The 24,920-nt window shown below is 46.7% G+C and overlaps 1 protein-coding gene across 3 annotated transcripts in view; it reads left to right on the plus strand.

Moving 5' to 3' along the window:
- The window catches only part of CTIF (cap binding complex dependent translation initiation factor), a 148,188-nt gene that overhangs the window by 89,179 nt on the left and 34,089 nt on the right, over nucleotides 1–24,920 (plus strand). For 2 of the 3 annotated variants that reach the window (XM_027671655.1, XM_027671657.1), the window contains 2 exons: nucleotides 14,654–15,095; nucleotides 16,819–17,148. In XM_027671655.1, coding sequence (XP_027527456.1) covers nucleotides 14,654–15,095; nucleotides 16,819–17,148 — 772 coding nt within the window. The remainder of the gene's footprint in view (nucleotides 1–14,653; nucleotides 15,096–16,818; nucleotides 17,149–24,920) is intronic. The other variant, XM_027671656.1, reaches the window with a different exon arrangement.

The following is a 24,920-nucleotide window of genomic DNA, read 5'->3' on the forward strand; positions in this document are numbered from 1 at the left end:
GGACAAGGGGGAATGGCTTCACACTGACAGAGGGCAGGGTTAGATTAGGTATTAGAAATTCTTGGCTGTGAGGGTGTGAGGCCTTGGCACAGGTTGCCCAGAGAGGTTGTGGACTCCCCATCCCTGGAATTGTTCAAGGCCTGGTTGGACAGGGCTTGGAGCAACCTGGTCTAGTGGAAGGTGTTCCTACCCATGGTAGGAGGTAGAAACAAGTGGTATTTAAAGATCCCTTCCAACACAAACCATTCTACCATTCTACAATTCCATGATCCCATTCTCTCCTGTCTCTTGAAGGGGAAAACCCTTCTCAGCCAAGGAAAGCAAGGGTATCCACCTAGACATTTTCATGCTCACAGAGAGTACTGTCTTGGTACTTCTTGAGAAGCTTTAGGGCAGCAGTCTCCACTTCAGACATTGCCATGCCATTCTGGTGCCTGTAGAAAATGTGCTTGTGTTTGTACCTGGGAGACACACGTGGCTGATGAGATCCCTCACCCCTGTTTAGCTGAACCCCTTTCTGAGGCTGCCAGAACAAGCCCCTCTTACCCATCACCTGGGGAGGCTGACCCCAACAAGGTCTACCAGCCAAGCTGGCTGGGTGCTGCTGATGAGCAGGAGTTAGCACCAGTCACTGGTGTTTCAGCAGCCTGATTGAGATGTGTAATAGCCTCTTTTTGACCTTGTTTTTTCATGAACAGCTGTCAACAGAAGTGTGGTCACCACAAGTGGAAGGGTTTAGCCCTGAGCCCCTTAAAGTCTACTAATATTTTCATTCCAGTTAACAATTTGCACCTTCTAGAAGGTTTCTTCCAGAAGAGAGCTGGTGGGTGGATGTCCAGTTGATGCATCTGGTTTATCCTAAGGCAGGAACTGGCTGAACTGGAGGGGTCTGAGGAGATGGTGGTATCAGGAGGTGCGTGGCTGCAGTGCTTTTGGCCCTTCCATTTCAGAGAGAACATGAACTGACCCAAACCCTTGGGATTTAGTGGGATTTTGGCAATGTGGTCAATGAGCTGTACTCAGCTGTGCCTAAGCTGTGTTGTGGATGTATATGTGCATAAATATTTATGCCTTGATGTGTTGTTGGCACATGAAATCATGGGAGGATCGGGACTGGACCCTAAAGCACTGTGGCTTGTAGTTCTATGTGTGAATTTTATTCTAGCTTATTCTAGTATATTTAAAGGACAGTATTAGTTTAGTTTATGTGAAAATCTTCTCATCTGCATTCACTATTGTCTAATTCTGAGTTCTCAGGCATCATCTTCTTGTCCACTGTTTCATGTCTTATTAAAAAAAAAGGGTTTTACCTCTTGTTTACCTTCCTTAATCTTTTACTGTGTGCTTGAAGATGCATATACACACACACGTGATACCAGGATATACACATATATAACCAATCTGTCCCGGCATCTTGTCTCAAAAAATGTTTTCTCAAGGGGACTTTGCGACAGGAAATCTCCATACTTCTTCCCACAAACATCCCACTGGCAAGCCAAGAGGCTGGGGTCACCCTCACGTGCATCCTCTTCAGGCCAGGTAGTTTTTGTGCTGGAAAGATTGTGAAGGGAATCCCAGCTCCATCACTCAGGAGCACGACATGCGAGGCATTTATTTGAAAACTCTCTGCAAGAAGCTGACAGCCCGTATTCACTCAATTTTCATGCTGTCTTGGAGGGGTTGCACTGCTTCCAGAGCCACTCCCTTGCCGATCTATTCAGGGACAGCGCTAAGGGCTCCTTTCACAAATAAAAATAGTCACAGGGACGGCCCTCACCCTGGACTCGAGGATTGCAAGTTATTTTGGGTGAAGGCGAAGGTGAACGTGTTTTACGGCTGGCATGAGCGTGTCGGTTTTAAGGCTGTGAAATTTTGGAAGAGCCTTAGAAACCCATTCCCAGAGGTCAACAGGACAAAGCTCTCCTGCTGAGAGAGTGAATAGAAATGAGTTCATAATTACAGAGTATAGTAGCAACACATTTGCTTTTTCACCGTTTTAATTGAGGTTTTTCAGAAAGGAAGAGAACTTAAAACAATACAGAAATGTCTTTTGTTCTTTCAGGGCCATTTACTGAGGGCTTTGCAGTGAGAGGAGAGGATGTTTATTAAAGAAAGCAACAATATTAAGACGTTATTTTAGGGCCAAAGGGCCATTCCTAGCTGGAACAAAACGAAATGTTTGACATGGACTGGATACTCACTGACAATTAGCATTGAGCTAAATGATTTGCAGTGTATTTACTGAACCTCTGTTGGAACAGAGGAAAGAGAGAGGAAGGGAAGGAATTGAAGGAGTTGAAACACCCCTTTCCTTCTCAGTAGGATTTCCAAATCAAATTAATTAGATTTAACAGCACATGGTTCTGAACCCTTGAAGCAGCATCTGGAAGTCAGGGGTTTATCCTCTTCCTTATGCTCCTGTCTTGTCCATGCCCTCCTGGGAGCTGATGGGGTTTACTGGAGCCACCACAGGGACTGTCTTTGTGGGTGCAGAGGGAACATCCCAAACTCAGTGGGGTTGTCTTAGCCACCCATGCTGAGCAGGTTGCAAAGGAGTTGAGCCAGCTTAGTGGTTGCTATGAAAATCTGCCTCTTCTCCTGAGCAGACTCAGGACCAATAATTTTTTTCTTTTTAAGGGCAGAAGTAAGTCTGGTGGTGCACTTGCCTGCAATGATGAGCAGCAATACTAGCATCTGGATAAATCGTAGTGTTTAGAGTGTAATGATCCAAAAAACTCTTCTAGGCTGCTGAAAGCAAAGATGATAAAATAATAGTTGCAGTTCTGCTTAAGATTCAGAAACTTTCCACTGGTAATGAAGGACAGGTCATGTTTTCAGGAACAACTGCACTAAAGGTGCGTCTCAGAAAGCAATCATAGAATGGTTTGAGTTGGAAGGGACCTTGACAATCATCTCATTCCAATCCCCTGCCGTGGGAAGGGACACCTCCCACTAGACCAGGTTGCTCCAAGCCCCATCCAACCAGGCCTTGGATACTTCCAGGGATGGGGCAGCCACAGCTTCTCTGGGCAACCTGTGCTGGGGCCTCGCCACCCTCACAACCAGGAATTTCTCCCTAATATCTAATCTAAACATGTGGTCCCGTAGTTTAAAACCATTCCCCTTTGTCCCAGTCATAGAACATCTCCAAACGGAAGGATCCCCTAAGGATCAAGTCCAGCTCCCTGCTCCTCACGGGACTGCCTAAAACTAAACCACATGACTACGAAAGCTGTCCCAGCTGAAGCTGAGCATCCTCAGGAGTGAGGTGAAGACCTCCTTATTGGAATGCTGGTCCTTTACGATGAGTCTCCTCACGGATTAAGTGTTTCATAGCCATGGCAGTCCCAGCAGCTGGTACTTGCTGTGCCTGCCTCAGGGCCCAGCCGAGGGGTTTGTTACATCATTTCAGTTTGATTGTCTCCAACATCGCTGGGAGTTATTACACTAAATTAATTCTCCGGGCTGTGGGTCCCCAGAGGAAAATACCGTCTCGGCGGTTTGCTCCTAGAGGGGCTCAGCTGGGTGATTGTGTTACTGCGGCCTGATGAATTACGGCGCACGGGCCGGGCCGCAGTAATTGCCCCGCGCGTGTGCCGCCGGCCATGCACACAGCCCCTCCACCCGGCCAGGAGATAACCTGCCTCACCTCACGGTTGCCGCACTGCCCTGCCTCAGCAGAGGGGCAGGAGTTTTTAATTTGCACGCTGGGCGTGCTGGGGCTGGCTCGGGAGGTCCGTGAGGGAAAGAGGAGAGGTGCGACACCTTACGCGAGACCAGGCGACGCCGGGAGAAGCGTGAGGAGGAACAGGGTAGGCACACAGCGCTGCTTCCCAGAAGTGCCCTCCTCTTCTTAGTGATTGAACTCAATGATCTTAATGCTTCTTTCCCCTTTAAGTACTGAAACACTGCAATAAGGTCTCTGCAGAGCCTTCCCCAGGCTGAAGAACCCCAGTCTCTCAGCCTTTCCTCCTAGGGGAGGTGCTTCAGCTCTCTGAGCAATTTTTTTTTTTGGCCCTCCACCCAGGTTTGCCACCTTTATAAAATCTGACCTTTATAAAATTTGACCTTTGTCATCTTTATAAAATCACAGGATTACAGAATGGTTTGTGTTGAAAGGGACCCTAATGCTCATCTCATGCTCACCCTAATGCCCCTATGCCATGGGCAGGGACACCTTCCACTAGACCAGGTTGCTCCGAGACCTGTCCAGCCTGGCCTTGGATGCTCCCAGGGATGGGGCAGCCACAGCTTCTCTGGGCAACCTGTGCCAGGGCCTCACTACCCTCACAGGATGAATTTCTTGCTGACATTTAATCTAAATCTCTCCTCTTTAAATTTAGAACCATTTCCCCTTGCCCTATGACTATCTGCTTGTGTAAAAAGTCACTTTCCCTTTTTTTAGTAAGCCCTCTCTGGAAGGGAAAACTGAAAGGCTGCAGTAGGGTATCTCTGGGTCACTTAGGTGTAGGGTGGGCCACAGGGGAGCAATGCAAGAGCTGTCCCCAGGGCAGACAGCTGGAGATGAACAGTAGAACACCAGAGCAGTGTTTTATCCACCTCAAAGCGCTTTTTGGCAGAGGACTGCTCTCAGCATCTCCCCTTTGCCTGCGAGGAAACCGAGGCAGAAGGGAGGAAAGGGGGCTGTGTTTGGACCTTCCCCCACTGCAGACCTTGCGTTGAACCTCGTGGCCACCAGATATGTGTGAACCCCGACACCCACGAGGCTGCCCCTCAGGGCTGCTCTCTCAGCGTCACACGGTGCAAAACACAACTGACTACGTGATGCTATTTCAGCCGGCCAGAATTGAGGGAAGGAAATATAGCGGCAGGTTCCTCTGCACTAGGAAACCGATCTGTTATTGAAATGGCTTTCTCTTTGGTGGAGTGTTTCCGGCACGGCTCCTCGGCACTGGAAATGGGTTTATCCATCTACACCTTGTTTTCCAGCACGGGTCCGCGGAGCTGTTGTCAGAAGTTGATTGCTGGGGTGAATACGAAGTGAAATAATCTTTTTCTTTCTCATGCTTTCAGTCCTGAAATGTAAACGTGCCGTTGCTGGTGATGCCTTGGAATGAGCACTCAGGGCTTCCTGCTGCCAAACTGCTCCCCGAAGTACATGGCAACTGAACTCAGAGATAAGGGCAAGCATAGGTTGATGCTTTAGATGGATATAAGAAAAAGGCTTTATGGCATCCACTGTGTCACATGAAGTCTTTCCATGAGACCTGGCCCGGCTGAAGAAGCCCAGCAGCACTTTGGTGTGTGGTTGCACCGTTTGGGTGGTGATTTCCAGTTTTTGGCCATGACAAGTAGCCAGCCTCTCAGCAAAAGGCCAGTTACCACCCACTCCTTCTCCCTCCAACTGGGGGACGTTGGCCCCGGAGACCCGGGAGGGAACAATGTGCTGAAGCTCTGCAGGGCCTCCTGGCATGGTCAGTGTGTGAAGAAGTTGCCAGCTCAAGTTGTTTGGGCTCTTGTTGCAGAAACAATATTTCTGTCTGACCCCAGTTAGCAACTGATGTTTGCAAAATAAAGAAGTCAAGGCACTGGAAATACTTTCCATTCCGGCTCTTGTCTCAGCCCAAAATATTAGTATTAAAAATATTGCATCTATTATATGCAGCTAATGTCTTTGCTGGCACATAAATCACCCAGGGATTTTTCATCTCGATATTAAAAAAAAAAAAAAAAAAAAAGTTAACTATGCTCTATTTTTGGGTATTTGTTAACTGTTTTGTTTCCATTTATTCCTACTAAAGCCACAGCAGTCTGTCTCCAAGGGACCATCTGTGGGAAAGAGAGTCCCTAGATTGATTTGGAAGGTGTCAGGGTCATTGACAGGCATGAAGGCGCTGAGTCTCTGCTCTTTCTCTGATAATGTCTTTATTTAGCGTGACAGCCTCCGGGGCACGAGTGGACAACAGGCTTCTTTCTTTCATTTAAACTAACATTGCTCCAGCCATTCCCAGCATTGTGCAGATGCTATGGATCATCCTAATTTCCTGATTAAAGCTGGGGGTGCTGGTCCCCAGGCAGCAAGGACCAACAGCTACGTGACACTGGAGCTGCAGAAGGTGACCCAGCTCTGTGCCTCGCCCCCAAGCAGTGTGTTCCCATGAAAACTGATGAGTGGAAGCTTATCCAAGACAAAGTAAATTTTTTGAGTGAATCAGACCCTGACAGAGCTCAGCAAACCCATGAGAGTGTTAGGGATAGCATAAGGAAGGAGGCAGGATTTGGGTCAAGAGTAGACAACTCCTCTTGTTGAATATGACTCTGTTCATTGCCAGGAGCTAAAAGACCTGTAAAAGGTCCCTTCCAACTCAAATCATCTATGATTCTGTGAACTCTTCTTCTGACAGTGGGACAGAGCATTTGGGAAACAGCTTAGGATTGTCACTGGGTTGCAGTAAATCAATTTCCAGATTAATCCTGGCTCCCAAAACTCCACAGTAAATGTTATAGCCTGCCACATCATTTTTAAAGAATTTTATTCAATGTGTTTGACAAAGGCTTCTGACACACCTAAGTCCAAAGCATCTCTGCAGCTTGGGTTGGTGTTTTACTGGACCCCTGTGTCGGAAGTAATTGCTTGCCATTGACTTTGGGTCATCTCATATGTCTGGACAGCTGTTAGGAGATCCTGTCAAATCTTGCCTTAGCTCCTACGGGAAAGACATTTATTTCTTCACTAGAAAGCACTGGTATAAATAGGATATGGAAAAAAAAAAACAGCCCTAGGATGTCTCCTTGCTGCAGGTCAAAGAGTCACAGAGGTCTAAAGGAGGACAGCTGAACACAAAAGGCAGCAGGTGGGGGCTCATGGTACTATTTAGGATGTGTCTTGAGGGCTAGGACCATGGAGGGATGGTGGTGGGCTTTGTCTGTGCATCTTGGCATGGGTTTAAAGTTTATATCTCTTGGAGGATTATCAGATCTCAGGATAACTGATCAGCCTGGGTGTATTTTTAAAGGAGGCAGCCTGGAGTCTGAAGTATAAGCTCTTTTATTGCAAAGTAGTAAAAGATGAATCTATATTCATTCAAGTCACATTCTTACCAGTAGTCCAGGATCCGTTTGTGTTTGGGAAATGTTGTATGCTGTGGTTGTGTCTTAATTTAAACTATTTCATCTAAACTGGATTCAGTTCTTTGTCACTGTCTTTTCCGATGGTTTTCATGTAGTTTTTGCAATCATGTTTACAGTACGCTAAGAATGCAGCAACATAATTCCAAGTAATGTAGTTTATAAAGAGAACCATTTCCAAACAACTTCTATGTGAAATCATTGCAGTGATTTCTACACCAGTCTGGGCATTCAGCCTTGAAGTCCAGGGGGTGCCTTCCTAGCTGGTTGCCCGCTCTGTGCAACAAGGGCTTCCATCTGGACATCCCTAATGATTTGTGGGAGATCCAGCAAAGCATTAAAAGAGCTGGTTTGGAGCTATCTCACATGCCATCTGTACTTGGGATGTCTTTCCCAAGCTGGTGTTGCGAAACAGCTACTTAAATTCCTCCTGAAGATTCATTTCCATGAAGCTGAGAAGAAAATAGCTGACTCAGGCAGCCTGTGCAGCCAAGCATTTCAGCGTGTGAGGGCTTTCCATTGGACTTCAGCAGTAGACACAAGTTTGCTCTTCGACACTTTTGAATCCATTCTGAGGGATGTTGTGCCATGTCCTTCAACCCAGCAGTGCTGTCTCTGCTTCTGCAGCACAGCCTGGACTGGGTGTTCGTGTGCTGGTCCTGTGAGTGTCTCACCCATTGCTGTGGTGGGAGAAGTTCTTCATTTATCCATTTGCTTGACAGTCAATCGGGATTTTGGATGTACAAGACATAGAATAGTTTGGATTTGGAAAGACCTTTAAAGTCCAACCCCCTTCCATGGGCAGGGTCACCTTCCACTAGACCAGGCTTGCTCAGAGCCCTGTCCAACCTGACCTTGAATGTTTCCAGGGATGGGGCATCCACCACCTCTCTGTGCAACCTGTGCCATTGTTTTACAACCCTCATTGTAAAAATCGATGCTGTTGGTTTACAGTGAGTATAATTATGCTGTAAAGGCCAAACGAAATCATCTCTAACAAACAAAGGCAGATGTGATGTCCAGGCACAAGGGAGAGCTGTCACCACCAAGGTGGTGACAAGGGAAGTTGTGCCCGTGTAGGCAGCTCACATGAAGGTTTTGTAATGCTTTTCCCAGCAGCCAGAGGCTGTGAGCCTCATCAAAAACATCTCTACCCTCATAGCATTGTTTTTGTTGGCTGTGCTTGTTTTCTGGAGTTCATTGTACGTTTTCAAAGATGCACACATGTAAGACTTAAAGCATGCACTTCATCTCAGCTGTTCAAAGGTGGTTCTAAATCTTGATCACCACCATTTTGACAGGTGGATTTTCTACACTTCCAAAGTGCTGTGTCTGTCCAGACAGCGTGGGCTTAGTCTAGCATTTGGGGTGGCCTTTAACCCTAGTGACAGGAAGGCATGAAAGAAGTGTGAATAATTTCATTTTTGTTCTCAGGAGTGGACATGACATCTTGTTCCCTTCTCATCTGGGAAAAATGCAAACAAAAATGAAACTGGAGCCAAGTGAAACCAGTTTGAGAGAGAAAGCCGAAGGGAGAACACACACAAATCCTGTGTTCTTCATCCTTGGAGCTGGTGGTTGTTGCTTTCTGTGGGGTTTTGAGGTTTTTGATTAAATTGTGTGGAACTGTCAAGCTTATTTGAGTGTTTCCCACTCTCAGCCATAGCAAGGATAGAAAATGGCCAGAGCTGGGCTGTGATGCACTAAAGCAACACTGAGCTATTATTATACATGCACGTGGAACATCAGAGCACCTTTGATGGAGGTAGGCTCGGTGAAGAATATACCTTTGGGGGAAGTCAGGCCTTTTTCCTTGTTATATTAACAACAATATTCCCCAGACCTCCAGGACCAGTTTTAGATGTTATGAAATTCCACGAGCTCCTCACTGAGATCCTTTAGGCCATCCAGTTTGGACCACAACATCCCCTAGGTGCCCAAAGCCAGTGATGATGAGTGTTTTTGACCACAGCAGTACTGCCATGCCCAAACCTCTCCAGCAGCACCTGCCTGAGGGTGCCAGTGCAGTTATTTATGGAGCTGCATCACACAGAGTGAAGCAGCTGGTCTGGCTGGAATACACTTAGTTCAGAAAGGCTGGGCCTGGAGAAATTGGTTTATTCAGGGAATGTTTCAGAGGACTTTGCTTCTTCCTGCCCTTTCCCTGCTGAGGATGAGTATCCTGGGCAGCTAGCTAGTACAGCTGGGAAGAACCCACTTGCTAAATTGTGAATTTGACTCAGTGGTGACTCTGAGACGTTTTGTTTCTTTAATTTCCCTCCCTGAATGGAAAGTTGTGGTGGGATTTTCAGAAGGGAGGTAGAGAGCAGTGGCCTGTCATCCCACAGATCCAGCCCCACCAGTTCTCCATTTTCAGGTACAGCTGCTGAGTTCCTTGGGGATGCTCTGCTACTCCAGCTTTGAGGGGTGTCATGAATAAGTGGGATCTGGTGTCCTCGTGAGAGTGGAAGATCCCACAGAGTCCATTTCTGCAGCAGATCCTGGAAGTGTTCAAGGCTGGGTTGGACGGGGTTTGGAGCAACCTGGTCTAGGGGAATGGAACTGAATGATCTTTAAGGTTCCTTCCAAATCTAACTAATCTATGATTCTGTGATCTTAATCTGTCCCTTATAACAGCAATTGCTAATCAGTGTTAGGCAAGTGAATAGCAAAACTGATCATGAGATACTTCCAACACTTAGCATTATGTTCCTGTGCATCCTGGCACAGAGATGAGACCCTGTCTGGGCAGAGGAAAGGGTGGAGGGAAACTTACGCTCTGCCAAATGCAGTGAGGAATGTTTTCTTTCAAGCTTCAGAGGGATGAAGGGGATAGAGAAGGTTTGACCTTGACCACGTCACTGCTCTTCATTCTCAGCCTCTTGCCTAAGTGGCTGCAAGTCCACATTAGTTCATAATTGTTGGATGGCCCTGGCCACGCCCAGCAAGTATCAAGATTTGCACAAAAGCAGGACTAAATCAAAATTTCTCCTCTGCAAGGAGCTTATAGTGTCCTTGAAAGTTTGTCCCATGGGAAGGTTGCCTGGGATTGGGGGCAAGCATGGTGTTCAGACAGGTTCTTCAAAGGCAGGAACCAGCATGTCGAGAGCACCCAGTCCATAAGTCCAGGAACAAGATCTCAGTCTGTTTGGCCATACAAGGTGCTCTGCATCATGGGGGAAGTGTCTCAAGTGCCACTGGAAATGTACAGAATCACAGAATTGTTGAGGTAGGAAAAGACCTCCAAGACTACGGAGTCCAACCATTCCCCCAGCACTGCCAAGGCCACCACTAACTCATGTCCCCAGGTGCCACATCCACAAGGCTTTTGCATCCCTCCAGGGATGGGGACTCCACCACTGCCCTGGGCACCCTATGCCAGGGCTGCACAACCCTTTCAGTGGAGAAATTTTCCCAGTATCCAACATGAACCTTCCCTGGTGCAACTTGATGCCGTTTCCCCTCATTGTGCCACTTGTTCCCTGGGAGCAGAGCCCGACCCCCACCCCAGCTCCCCCCCTCTTGTCAGGGAGTTGCAGAGCCAGGGGGTCCCCCCTGAGCCTCCTTTTCTCCAGGATGAGTTCCCCCAGCTCCCTCAGCCACTCCTCATCAAACCAGTGCTCTAATGTAACTCCTTACCTTTCAGTGTTTGTAAGAATTGCCAAACCAAATCTCCATGCAACCACCAGGAGAATGTAACCCCGTGTTGTCCTCCAGCTCTCCACATGCTAGACAAGTGGTGGGAGCTCTTGGAGGACTTGTCTTGCTTGGGGGGGATACAGGCAGGGCTGACAGGACAGAGCAACTGTGTTTTAGACCACAGCTGTCCACGTGTCTGGAGTTATTTTCCCCAGCCTTGTGCCTTCCAGCTCCTTTCCTTGGGAGCAAACAATGTAGTAAAAACTTGCAGGAATCCTGTATTTCTGAGCACGTAGGCTGGTAATCACTGAGACAGCTGAAGCCTTAGATCCGTTCACGTAGGCTTCTCCAACAGAGCAGACATTTGTCAGACCTAAATTCTGTTGAAAGGTATCTTGTTTAGTTAATTAAATAAAAAAATGGGTGGAGAAACAATTGCAGAAGCCATACTATCCTATTTCCAGCTTGGCAACCCTGAGTGTCTCCCCTTGGTTTTGACTACTTTTCCAACTTCTTTGTGTCTCTCAGTTTCTACGATGACTGATGGCCAAACCCTCAGTCCCACTGAAGTCAGGGGGAGTTTTGAACTGAATTGGAATCGGCCTTTGAAGTGAAAATAGTTATTTAGTGTTAAATGGACTCAAGAGATAAGAGGCCTAGATTGTGCTGTCTAGATACTTTTTCTCATAGCTGAAGTAGGGCCCCCTGCAAGGCATGCACAGCTAAGAATGAGCAGAGAAGGGCAGGGGAAGGATTTCCCAGTAACTGCGGCATTTTTCCGGGGTGAATTCTTGCTTTTCTTGGAGATGTTGCTGTGTGATTCAGGCTTCAGCAGTTCCTCCCTTCAGCATCTCAGACCTAAAAGCCTGGGTTGGGAAGTGCCTTTGTGTTCCTACCTGGTCTGGTTCCCTTGACACATCACTCCAAGGCACTATGTTGGGACAACACCTCAAGCTGCCATCTGTGCACCCACATTCCTGCCCTTGGACAAGCACGAGGTTGTTTCCATCAACAACCCACAGTGGGTGCATGGTGGAGTGCCCAGGTTCCCCTCTTGCCCCTTCCTGGAGCTCTGTGTGTCCCCAGCTCCTTGGTCACACCTGAGAGCAAGGACGTGGTCATCCCAACCTCCCAGGCTTTGAGATGCTGTGCAGTCAAAAAACTTAGGGACTGGACCCTGTTCTCCCTGCTTTGGCTCTTCTTCCCCACAGATCCTATTTCTTCTTGGCTTTTCTTCTTCACTGGAGTGTTGGGAAGATAAAAGCACAGAACTAGTCTTTGCCTGAATGCTGGATGATCATCTACACCCCTGCCTGCTGCCAAGTCACGGACGTTGCTCCTTGTTTGCCATTCTCCTTCCTTTTATTTCTTGCACTTTTTTTTCCCCGGGCTTGTTTAACTCTGATATTTTCCATCCTGTGGTCAGTGACTGCAGAGCTTTGGTCTGTGTTTGCTCTGCCCCTTGCCATGGGGGTATCACCTCTTATCTGTCCTGTACAGGGATGGAGCTGTCTGTCCTCCCCTGTCCTATTGCAGCAGCCCCAAACTGAACAATCTTCCACATTCCACATTGGCTTAACTGGTTTGGATTTTTTTTTTAAATCTTAAACCTTTTTTTCATTCACAGCCTTTAAACACAAAGGGTTTGGCTTATAATATCGCTATATCTTTAGGAAAAAAACTGTCCCTGCATGCATTTCTTGCAGGAATTTACAGCAGAATTTTAGTTCCCAGCTGATTTTCCATGCATTTTACCTTACTTCTGCTGAAATTGAAGCCATGTCTGTGTGCAACTTTTATAATTCCTGTGCAATATTTACAAATTAAATACAGTAGCAGACTGTCTGGCTTATAACCCAAGACTTGAAGTGCAACCAAACAGTTAAAACTCAGATGTTTTGAGAGAAGAGCAAAACCACAGAAAACAAAACTCTTGCACACTTAAGCTTGTGAGGGCTTAGTAACAGATAAGGGTTTTAACTAACTTTTATTTTGACATTCCCTTTTAATAAGCATTGCTCTTTACAGAGCGGTTTATGTGATTGCGTTACTGAGAGGAAACAAAGAAATGCCAGGAAAACTTGATGTGGAGGATCTGTACTCATAAAATGCTTGTAAGCTCCAGAAAACAGGAAAGCTTTTCCCATCTCCTTTTTCTTTTTTTTGTTGGTTTTTTTTTAATTTATTTGTTTGTTTATTTTTTTAATTCTCTGACATTCAGCTCGCAAAAAAAAAAAAAATCCAAAAAAACCACACACTGAATATCTCAGAAAACCGGATCTGGTGGTCTGAGACTAAACACAAATTCCTTCCACTGCCACGAACAAGCCTCTTCGTCCCATGTTCGGCAAACATGAGCCCTCACTCTTTATGGTTAAAAGCCAGTTGGCCTCAGAAAATAGGTTTTAACTCCTGGGGATGCCAAGGAATACAGATTCCATGGGCAGATGGCTTTGGCAGGCAGGGTTGGAGGCTGTTGAACCGCTGACCATTGAAACGTATTTGTGAATGGCTGCTTCCTTCATCCGAGCGCCCTGAGCCGAGCTGTGCCAGTGATGAAAATAAAGTTAATTGCTGTGGGACGGGTTTAAAATAAAAGCTGCTATTTATCTGAATGGAGGTGAGGGTTTGGGGTAAGGGATGAGGCTGAGCAGGGGTTTTATGGCTACAAAACCAGCGCAGATGCAGACTGCTGTGGTCACCGCAGCACTCACAGTTGTTTCCCTGTTTCTGGGGATGATCCTGGGGACGATCCTGGGGACATGTCCTGTGCCACCCTCAAGCACTGCTCCCAGCAGCCTTGTGAGGAGCCAGGCATGAAAAGATCCCACGTGCTCTCAGAGCCAAGACTGAGTGTTAAAAAGGCAGCAAGCAGTCAGGGAGCTGCGGGTGTGCATGGGGTAACCCTGCACCGTCCCGGGTGAAGGCAGCCAGTGCCAGGACCATCTCCATCTTAGCTGCATCCTTGATGATGGCATTTCAGCTCTGCCTTCTTCACTGGGGACAGCCACGCTGCAGCCTGTTTGGAAATCTGAGATGTCTGAGGCTGCCAAAGCATTTCTTCCATTTGACTGTTGTTTTTTTGGAGACCTGCCATCTCGGCTACTGGTTACAGCCAGCACACTGGGGCTTGCTCACTCCTTCTGAAACATTTTAGTCTCTCGAGTAAACCAGTTTTTGGGCAATTCCTCCTCTTTGCGGTTGTTGAATTTCCACGTTATCCATTTGGAGCTCTGTGCACGGCAGCCCTCCATCTGGAGGTTGTGGTCCTGGCTCCCCGTGCTGCCAGAGCCAAGCATGGCCCTCACCTTCTTCTTCATCCGTGCATGTGTCCTGTCCCCGTGTAGCAATGATGAAGGACGTGCATAAAGTAAGGCCAAACAAAACCATTTGGTGTGGGCAAAAATTACCAGTTTGCTTGATAATTTGCTTTTTAGTTTATTTTTTCCCACCCAGAAATTCCTGATACCCTTAAAGTGGTTCACTGCAAACCCATGCAGCAGCGTGCCGTGTTGGCAGGCAAGAGGAGCAGGTGATGCTGGTGTATCCAGGTGTATCAGGAGGTCCTGATAAAAAAATAACTCCTGGTATTTCTAGCCTACCTGACTTCCTACTGCTCAGCTGGGCTAACCAGTTTTTCCCCTGGTTAGTGTGGAAGTAACACAGAAAACACAGAAACCTGGGGGAGTTTTTCCTGGGGACCAAAGTCGTGTCATCTAACTTCAGAAAAACTTCCAGCTCAAATACGACTGTTAACTGAAAGAGATTTAGAAGCATGAGTTGGTGGTAGATTGTTAGATGCCAAGAAATTGGCTCCCTTTTTGTGGTCCCCTACCAAGGGTCGGGCTGTCTGGTGGGACAGATGTGTTGACCAAGCAGAACTGTGGAGGAATAGACGAACTAAAGACTTTCTCTGACTTTCCAGGCGACAGCAGAGACTTCCCAGTGGGAACAAGTCTCAGCAGCACACGGATCATCAGCAAGGTGGCACCAAACATAACAGGGACCACCAGAAAGCCTACCAAGGAGGCCAGGCCCCCCACTCCTCAGGCAGGACGGGCCACCACGGCTACAGCCAGAACCGGAGATGGCACCACAACCAGAAGCACTCGCCCAACGACAAAGAAACGCACAGAAACGCCAAAGAGACTGAGAATCTGAAAATCGAGGACACCTCCGCCTGCACGGTGCACATCCCCGCGGAGGCACCCCGGGGCCCAGAGGCCGTGGAGAAGCAGCCTCAGCAGTTCACCCCGGAGTCGGAGACCAAGCGGAAGGACAGTATTCACGAGCGCGTCGGGGAAAGGCCCAAGATCAATCTGCTTCAGTCTTCCAAAGACAGGCTGCGGAGGAGACTAAAAGAAAAGGTATTATTTCTCAGGGGAACCTTGAGTTTCTGGGTTTTTTTGAGAGTCTGTCTGTTGGCCATTCTCTGCACAAAGGGTGGGGTGGGCTCAAGGGACCTTCCCATCAATGCACCTGACTTACCTTACTCTCCCGGTACCAGCGCTTCTCATGAGGTGTCTTTGTGCTTCTTCAGGAGGCTTTTTATTGACACAATTAACGCTCTGTGCTTGACTTCTTGGTTGAGGTTGCTGCCAGCTTGAGTTCTCCAAGGACTGGGAACTCTGCCCCTATCCATGAGGGAAGGCTTCCTTCCACCCTTGGGGAAGGGTGCACACGCAAGTTCCCTCCTCATCTGCAGAGCTCATCCACTTTGCAAAAAACATCTAAAAAAGGCAATTTGTCTGTCTGCAAGTACAGAGCTAAATCCCAAGCTTTGCCTTTTGAGTGCTGAATAGTTGGGCTCCGGTACTTTAAAGTTGATATCCATTTATCTCTGCAATGAATTGAAATGCCCTTATCTTTTCCCCCTTCCTTCCAACAACCCAACAATAACAAAACTATTGCATGCAAGTGACGGAGGAGAAATCCTTTTTGGAAACAATATTCAACCACAGATTTCTGAGGAATTTGGAGATGATATCTCCATTTGCCCCCTGTGAAACTCAAATTCTTGAGATTCTTTTGTCAGACTGGAAAATGCATCCGAGAGGGTATCTCTAATGAGATTTCCAAAATACAGAGCAAAAATAACATGAACACATATGATTCCATGGGAGTGCATGCTGGAAATTTATACCTTTGAATGCATGAGGATTTACTATTTCTGTATGTGGCATGGGGGGGGAGGAAGAGATTTTGTGAGTTATTTTTATGTTCTTTAAAGCAATGGGAGTATGGCAGAGACCTTCAGTGTATTCATATTAATGCTATTCTCAGGAATGTAAAGTCTCATAAGAAACATAAGCACACATAAGCACCCACTCTTGGGTGGGTGTCATCAACACAACCAGCCTCCTGATGGGAGGTTTGGACAACTCCAACTGGTTGGTGTTGGTGTTGTCCAGAAAACTGCTACAGGTTTGTATTGCATAGCACATTGTAAGATTGAGGTGGAGGTGCAGAAGGGAGCAGGCCAGAACAAGTGGGATGCAATGTCTTACACTGGGGAGAAAGAGCAATGCATGATAAAATGTTGAAAAGAAGCAATAATTTTTATGGTAGTGGTATGAAGTGAAAAGCGTAACAGCCAAGAGATGGAAAAGCTGAGAGCCTTTCGAATGCTGGTGTGACATCTTTGATCTCAATTTACATTCTTAAATATATATTAAAAAGTAGGTATTTTTGCAGTATTGTTGTCTGAGAATTTTGCAAACATCAGTGCACTTTCTAAGTAGAGACACAAAAAATGTCCATTATCATGATGTCGCAGACACCAGAAGCTGGTCTAAGATCCCAAAGCCAGTCAGGGCACGCTGGCTCAGGACTCTCAAGGACATCTTCTCCCTGAGCCAAGGGGGAGGACTTTGGGATGGAGTGCTGTGGGAAGTGGAGAAAGAGAACGTTTCTGGGGCAGGATTCATGCGCTTGTAGCTTTCAATGCTGAGATTATACCATTGTGCTGCTAAAAGATGCTTTGTCTTTTCTCTTTTCTCTGTCTGTTTATATGTCTCCCCTATCCCCTTCCCCCTTTGCTGCTTGTGCAAGGACAAGGGCTGATATGTCTGTTTTTTCCTTGTGTAACAGACGCCTTGTCTTTCCCTTTTCACGGACCAGGACGAAGTCACGGTGGAAACCACCGACCCTGAAAAGAATAAAATGGACAAACTAATTGAAATTCTCAACAGCATGAGGAACAACAGCAGTGATGTTGACTCCAAGCTCACCACATTCATGGAGGAGGCCCAGAACTCCACCAACTCTGAGGAGATGCTGGGCGAGATAGTCAAGACCATCTACCAGAAAGCGGTGACGGACCGCAGCTTTGCTTCCACAGCAGCCAAGCTCTGTGACAAAATGGCCCTTTTCATGGTGGAAGGAACCAAGTTCCGGAGCCTGCTCCTCAATATGTTGCAGGTAATGAGAAAAAATTAGTTGGTTGGATGCCTGCAGCATCACCTCACCTGGTCTTAACCGTCTGTTTGGAGCTGAGCTGTTTCCAAATTCCTTTTGAACCCAACTGACGAGAGAATGGAAGCGTTCCTGCCATTTTGTCTGTGGTTACCATAGAAAATGTGGCACTGAGGGCATTGTCAAGTTGCTCTTTGTTCCTATTTCGTGAACCCTACGTGGAATTACAGAATCTCAGACCAGGGCCCATCTGTGAAATGAGTCAGTTGCTTGAGGCAGCATCCCCATGGCATGAAGAGAAGTGAACTGGGAGGGTCTTACAGTGTGGGCTGTTAGAGTGGAGGGTCCATCTCAGCACCAGCAACATGAAGTTAAGTCATGGTCCCTGAGTGGGCTATTGGTTACATCACCTGGCTGAAGGGCTTGCTCTTGGTTTCTGGCTGCAAACAAAACTGAAGTAATTTTTGTCTTCGCTCATTATTCTGTGTGGCTCGTTTACTGATGTCTGCAGAACTGGTTGGTTGTTCTGCTCCTAAACCATCAGTGACAGCAAAGTTGCAGGGGGGCAGAAAAAGAGCAGTGGCTGTGATAACTGGTCTGTGAGGTTAATGGTTGGACTCGATGTTCTTGGAGGTCTTTTCCAACCTAGATGATTCTCTGATAGTGGTGGATGATGGGGGAAAAGGGCTGTCCTCAACTGCCCATGCTCTGCTGAGAAGAGCAGTTTTTACTGTAGTACCACCATCAAAGTGGGGGTTGCTTTCTGGGAACCTCCAACTTTCTGCCTCTGGAGACAGAGTTGAAACCATGAATTTCCATCCTTAATTTAATGTGCATTTCCATTGGCCGTTCCCTCATACACACACATCTCATCTGGGGGATATACAGAGCTCCAGTTTTTTGACTGATATTGTTCTTGCTGCTGTTGTTGGAGATCCTATCTTGGATGCTGTGCCTGGCTTTCTGTACTCTGAGTTGGCCTTTGGGCATCACAGCAAGCAGGGAAATAAGGAACAAATTAAAATTATGAAAATCAATATTTAATATAACCTAGGATAATTCTGCAAAGTTTCTGCTCCAGTTTTGCTTCTGTCATTGCTCTGGGTGTGTATCACTCCCTATGCCCACTCCTTCTCTTCTCTGCCCTGCAAAGCCCTTGGGCAGCACACAAAACCTGCCCATTGCCTGTAGCAGGTGGTGATTTTCTCCAGATCACTTTATTTCCAAAGCTGTTATAAATCAGATTGAGACGAATTGCAGTCAGAATCAGTCCCAGATTTAGCAGCAAAGAGGCTGGAGGGAGCTCTAAACCCTCTGTACATCCCACTCTTCCCATATCAGGTAGTTCCTGTGTCTCTTCCTGTTTGGCTGAGTGACCTAAGAAATCCAAAATAAAGTCCGGGAATGACAGCCAGGGACAGCGGGGTGTTGGCAAAATATTGAGGCTGATGAGAGTCCTGGGGTAGGGGGGACTCTTCCAATTTGCTTTATTCTCTCGTCCCAGCATTTCCACCCATGCCAACAGACCCAGTAAACTGATTTGTAATGCAGCATCACGGGCAAGAATGAGTGCATTCGCATTCAGCTCTTCACAGGATGAATGTAGGAGGATAAATAATATATCTCTCATCTCCAGAGAGTCTCAAAGTGCTTCTCGGGAACATGTAGCCAGTCACAGTGTGATTTGGAGCATGGTGTCCACTGGGGAGGGATGGGGAGAAATGAAATGCAAAGAGTGAGCAGGGTGTGCGGGTGATCAAGTTCATGTGCTGAAGCAAGGAGGAATATGCAAAAGGGATTTGTTCAGCCCCAAACTGCACATCTTTTATAAATGTCTTCATGGGGCAAGAGGTGACAGATCACCACAGGTCAAAAGCAAAGTGCCATGTGAAATTAAATAATTTAACATTTCCTTTCTGATAGTAAAGGATTTTGACTTTCTCCAAGCACAGTTTCTCTTTCCAACCAAAACAATTGGATGCACTGACACAGATTCATTAAATACTTTGGTTAAGCCCTAAACCAGGAATTGTTTTATGTATTCAAGCTTGATAGCTCTGGCTGGAGACAGACTCAGGTATGAGGCACAAAAGTCGTTCCAACTGCCTTGGTATAAAGTAAGGGGGTTGATTATCAATATCAATATGGTATACTGGAATTGATATATTATGTATTATCAATATCAGTAAGGCATATTGGATATTATGCCATATTATGGAGTAATGTGGCTATCCTACTGATATAATAATGCAATTATATCAATTATTATATCCTATATTTTATTTATTTATATATAAAAATAAATATTGATTTTTATATGTATTTTTATATATAGATATATTATGATGGGTAGATAGAGAGATAGATATGTGAACAATGATTTAACATTACCCAGCTCCAGTCTTGACCCCTCCAGAACATCAGATATTTTCCATCAGCCATTTCTAGATAATTTACCATTAATTAAAAAAAAAAAAAAAAACACAACAAAAAACCACCAAAATAAAAACCCAACCCAAAAAAACACTCCTTTAATAAAACGCCTGCTCCAGAGCAGGATTTGTGTCTCTCTAGCACCTTTCAGACTAATCTGATCCCCGGACGTAAGGAGCTCGGCTCGCTGGGCACTGGCGAGCTGGGGAATTACTCTGCCGGGGTGTGATAAATCGGGATCAACGTGATCCCCTCCCCGTGCTGCTGGCGCCTGGGGCTGGAGCGCTCGCCCCCCCATCTGCTCCCGGCAGATGCTCCTGTTTTGTAGGGGCTTGTTTGTCCCTTTCTCTCAGGACTGTGAAGGCAACAGCTCTGCCCCACCAGAGGATCTCAGAAATTAATGCATTGACCTGCTGAGACGCCCTACAGCATCCTGGTACCTATAGACAGCGTCCCCGTGCCCCACTGGACCCTAACACAAGCAGCAAGGCCTTCTGCTGCAGAACAGGCAGGAAACTCTCCTTTTAACCTGGATCCTCTTATATTTTCACCTGTTGACAAGGCACTCATGCTCAAGGGTTGCACATGTTCACAGCTTATCTCAGGGGACTTGTTTTGATCCCAAAAGAGATGCCAGTGCTGCAGCACTGGAATGTTGTCACATCATCCCCCGTCCCGCCAGCAGCTCCTCCAAAAGCTTCCCCCCAGCCAGTGTTGGTGCATTTCATGCTCTGATGGGGTCTGTCAGGAAAACTGTGGTTTGAATTTATCCCTCAGTTTTTGTTTTGGTCCAAAATCTTGACTGAGTCTTGAGTCTGGGTGCTGTGAACCTTTCAGGAAAAGTGATGTGGAAAGGACAGTTGTGGAGTAGACAGCCGGTAAGCTTGGGGAGATGCTGCCATGAGGGAGCTGGGCACCGGAGGGGTCATTTGGCATCTGGGTTGTCCAGCCTTGGCACAGACTGCCTAGGCAAGTGGTGGAGGCACCATTCCTAGAATGATTTAAAAGGCATGTGGATGTGGCATTCGGGGACGTGGGTCAGTGGTGGACTTGGCAGTGCTGGAGGAATGGTTGGATTTGATGATCTTGGAGGGCTTTTCCAGCCTGAACAATTCAGTGATTCTGTGATTTGGGTTTGATTTTCTCCTCGTTGAGTTTGGTTTAGGGTTTTGGTAGCAGGAGTGATTTCGAGCTGTGTGAACCCCTGGGATGGGCCTGAGTGACTCGGGCCTGGGGAGCTTGAATGGCTGGGGACATGCAAGAACATCTCAGTGGACACATATACAGTTTCTTCACGCCTCTAGAAATACCTTCTTAATTAATACATTAAAAGTAAGTCTCCTGTGAGAGGTTTTTGGTTGTCAGTTTCACTCACTGGCATGTCCAGGCTCTTTTTTTTTTTTTCAGTTGGGGAGTGTTAAGCAATGTGCCACAAACCCTTCACATGTAACATAAGTTGGAGTACTCCTCTGCTGGAACAACCGTGCTCTTTATAGCAGAGCTGTGTCTGCATCTGAGCTATGCAGAGCCAAGTGTATTATTAGAGTGGACATCACTGGGGCTGTAATTGTACACTGCTCCCCTTAGCAACCACGGCCAACAGCACATCAAACAGAAGGCTGATACCTTCTTTTAATAATAATTAAAAAAAAAAAGAGACAACCACCCATCATGAAACGAACATCCCAACACAGAGCAGCAGAGCCCGCTGCAGAGAGCCAGTGCCTGGTGGAAATGCCTTGGTGCCAGTGGAGAAGGGCTGGTTCCGTTGCATACCCTGTGGCACATCCTGCTGCATGCCCTGCTGGGTACCCTGTGGCATACCTTAGGGCACACCCTAATGTGTACCAAATTGCTCGCCCCAGTCCATATCCTACTGCATACCCTAAGACATGCTGCATTTGGTACATTATAGAATACCCTATGGCATACCCTATTGCACACCCTAACGTATACCAAAATTCATACCCTAATGCATACTCAGTGGTGCACCCTAGTGCATATCCTGTTGGATACCCTATGGCATATCCTAATGCATTCCCTATGATATATCCTAATGCATTCCCTATGAAGTACCCTGTGGTATACCCTAATACATACCCTAATGCATACCCTATTACATACCCTAATGCACATCCTATTGCACACCCTAATGCCTACCCTATTGCACACCCAAATGCATACCCTATGGCTTACCTTATTGCCTACCCTACTGCATATCCTGTTGGATACCCTGTGGCACACCCTAATGCATTCCCTATGGTATATCCTAGTTCTTTCCTATTGCATACTCTATTACATACCCTACTGCCTACCCTATGGTATATCCTAATGCATACCCTATTATATACCCTAATACACATCCTATTGCACATCCTTAGGCCTCCCCTGTTGCACATCCAAATGCAAACCCTATGGCTTGCCTTACTGCCTACCCTACTGCACCCCTGTCACACACACTACTGCACATCCTGGTACATTCCCTGTGCATACCCTGCTGCACACCCACACAGGGTTTCTTCATTGCCTTACTTTAACCTCTTGGTGACCCAGAAATGGTCCTTCCTTGGTCACTGGCCGTGCTTGGTTCTGGTTGTAGAAACTTCATAGAAACATAGAATATCCCGAGTTGGAAGGGACCCTCAAGGATTATCAAGTCCAACTCCTGGCCCTGCACAGACACCCCAGCAATCCCACCCTGTCCCTGAGAGTGTTGTCCAAATTCTCCTTCAGCTCTGTCAGCCTTGGGGCCGTGACCACTGCCCTGGGGAGCCTGTTCAGTGCCTGACCACCCTCTGGAGGAAGAACCTTTCTCTAATATCCAGACTGTACATTCCCTGACACAGCTCCATGCTGTTCCATCAGGTCTTGTTGCTGGTGACCAGAGAGAAGAGATCAGTGTCTCACCCTCCACCCCGCATGAGGAAGCTGCAGATAAGATCTGACTGCAGTCTCCTCTTCTCCATGTTGAACAGGCCAAGTGACCTCAGCTGCTCCTTGTGTGGCTTCCCCTCTAGACCCATGAGCTGAACTTAAGACAAATCCTGTGGGGTTTGGCAGAGGTTGCACTTGAGTTTCAGGGAACTCACCTGGATTTGAGATGATCAATGTGAGCATTTCTGCAGAGGCTCCACCAGGAAGGCGGTCAAAAGTCCATTGTTGTCATCCCAGGTGGAGGACGGAAGAGAAGCATTTAGGGTGAATAATTTCTTGGGATGTAGGCATTGTGGCATGAGGTACTGGAGAATTTATGGATTCCCTTCAGTAAATGAGTGTGCAAAGTGAAGTGTTTACCCTGCTAAGCATGAGGATTTGGAAGGAATGAGCTGAAATACCTCCTATCCTGTAAGGCTTCCTCTTCTTCTTTGAGCAAACAACCTCAAGTGACAGCAGCCCTTTCTGCATCAAAGGGGTTCTAAGTTGTAACAATAGACACTGTGGGAATTGGGAGATGGAAGTTGGTTGGACTCAATGATCTTAGAAGTCTTTTCCAACCTTAATGATTCTGCGATATTCTATGTTATTCTAAGTAATACACTAATGGTTATTGCTGAAAGGCAGATTTTTTCCCCCCTTCAAAATAATTAAGGTTTTGGTGAGGAATGGTTTGTGGTTTGGCAGAGCTGGAGGCAGGAGGATCCAAGCACGGCTGGCGACCATCCGACCTGTGCACCATGTCCAGCACTTGACTGCAAAAACCCATCAGCCCTCTTTCCCTGGGTGTTTCTAATGCAATTTAATTACAGATGGTCCAGTTTATGCACATAAAACAGAGTGCTACTCCTTGTCTCTGGAAAGACATTGCCCAGTAGACACCAGAGAGTTTGGTTCGTTGAAAGACAGGGAGGAAAAAAGGTCCCAAGGTCCCTTTAGGGGACCCTTTAGGAGCAAATCCTAAAGACATAAAGGTGTGTTTCTCACGTGCCACAGGGTCCATTCGCCCAGCACCACATCCATCTCTTCAGTAGGTGTGTAAGCCCAATGATGCAGCCTTTGGTTACTCTTCCAGAAGAGTTTGATGAGCTCTTCCATGGTGAAGTGACGATTTGATGGGGAAAGCCTCCCCAGCTCAATCTGCTCCCCACAGCTCTTCAAGGGCAGCGAGGAACATCTCGGTGGTGAACCTCAGGGTTGATGTGTGTGTGGGCTCTGTCAGCCCCCCCAGGAGCCCAGCACAAGCAGAGAAATAGCAAATGATGCTGCCCTTGCGTAAACACCTTCATTTGGGGGTTTGCAGAAGCTTGTAGAGCTTGGAAACCTTTTTGCCTCACATGTCTGATACAGACAGCGCTGTCCTGCTTTTGTAAGCCACTGTGGGACTCTGCCTGCTAAGTGCAGCTTTGTAGAGATTTATTTTCTTTATGCTCAGGGAATTCAAAGGCAATTCTTAATTCATGCGCACACATACATACATAGTGCTTGGAGGGGGACAGGGGCTGATGGGAAGCCCCTGTGGGTGGCTCTGAGGAGCATCCCAGGCTGCTGCATCCTCCTGCTCTCAAGCACAGAGAAAAAGAGTGGGAAGGAGAGAACATCCCCTGTTGTTTGCCCACACTTCTTCCTCTGTAATTCTGTAACGGGGTATTTATTATTTTACTTATAGAATCGTAGAATAGAAACCTGAGCTGGAAAAGACCCACAGGGGATCATCCAGTCCAACTCCTGGCCCTGCACAGGACACCCCAGCAATCCACCCTGTCCCTGAGAGGGTTGTCCAAACATTCCTTGAGCTCTGGAGGCTTTGGTCCGTGACCACTGCCCTGGGGAGCCTGTTCAGTGCCCGACCACCCTCCAGGGGAAGAACCTTTTCTTCATATCCAACCTAAACCTGCCCTGGCATACCTTAATAAAGAGCCCCTTATTAAACTTCCAAATAATTTAAGAGTAAACTCATAAAAATGCCAGAGTACTTCTGAGTTCTTTTGAAGTCAACCTGGACCTCTTACCTCGTGGCATGACCTACATGCATCAAATTCTACCAGCTTTATGAAAATATACCTTGCTTGCATCAAGCTTAGACAGTTACATTTTGATATCAGCGATCTCTCCCCTTCACTGATCACCTCCCTCCCTAAAAACTATTCTTGGTACTTCGTTTTAAATATTATTTATTATTATCATTTTATTTTTATATTCGATCATTCCTTATTTCCCTTATGTGTTAGTATATATTCACTTATTACATATATTAACATCTATAACTTATAAGGTTAATTTTATTTTTTTTTAATTCTTCTCTTTTTCTTTTTCTTTTTTTTTTTTTCGGTCTTCTTTTGCGTCGTCATCCGGGGCCGAACCCGTGCAAGTGTCGGCATCAGGCAGGAGAGGGAGCCAGGGGAGCGGGC

Source organism: Neopelma chrysocephalum, unplaced genomic scaffold (genome assembly GCF_003984885.1).
Source record: "Neopelma chrysocephalum unplaced genomic scaffold, ASM398488v2 Primary Assembly neopelma1_97116, whole genome shotgun sequence".
In the NCBI taxonomy this organism is placed as follows: Eukaryota; Metazoa; Chordata; class Aves; order Passeriformes; family Pipridae; genus Neopelma; species Neopelma chrysocephalum.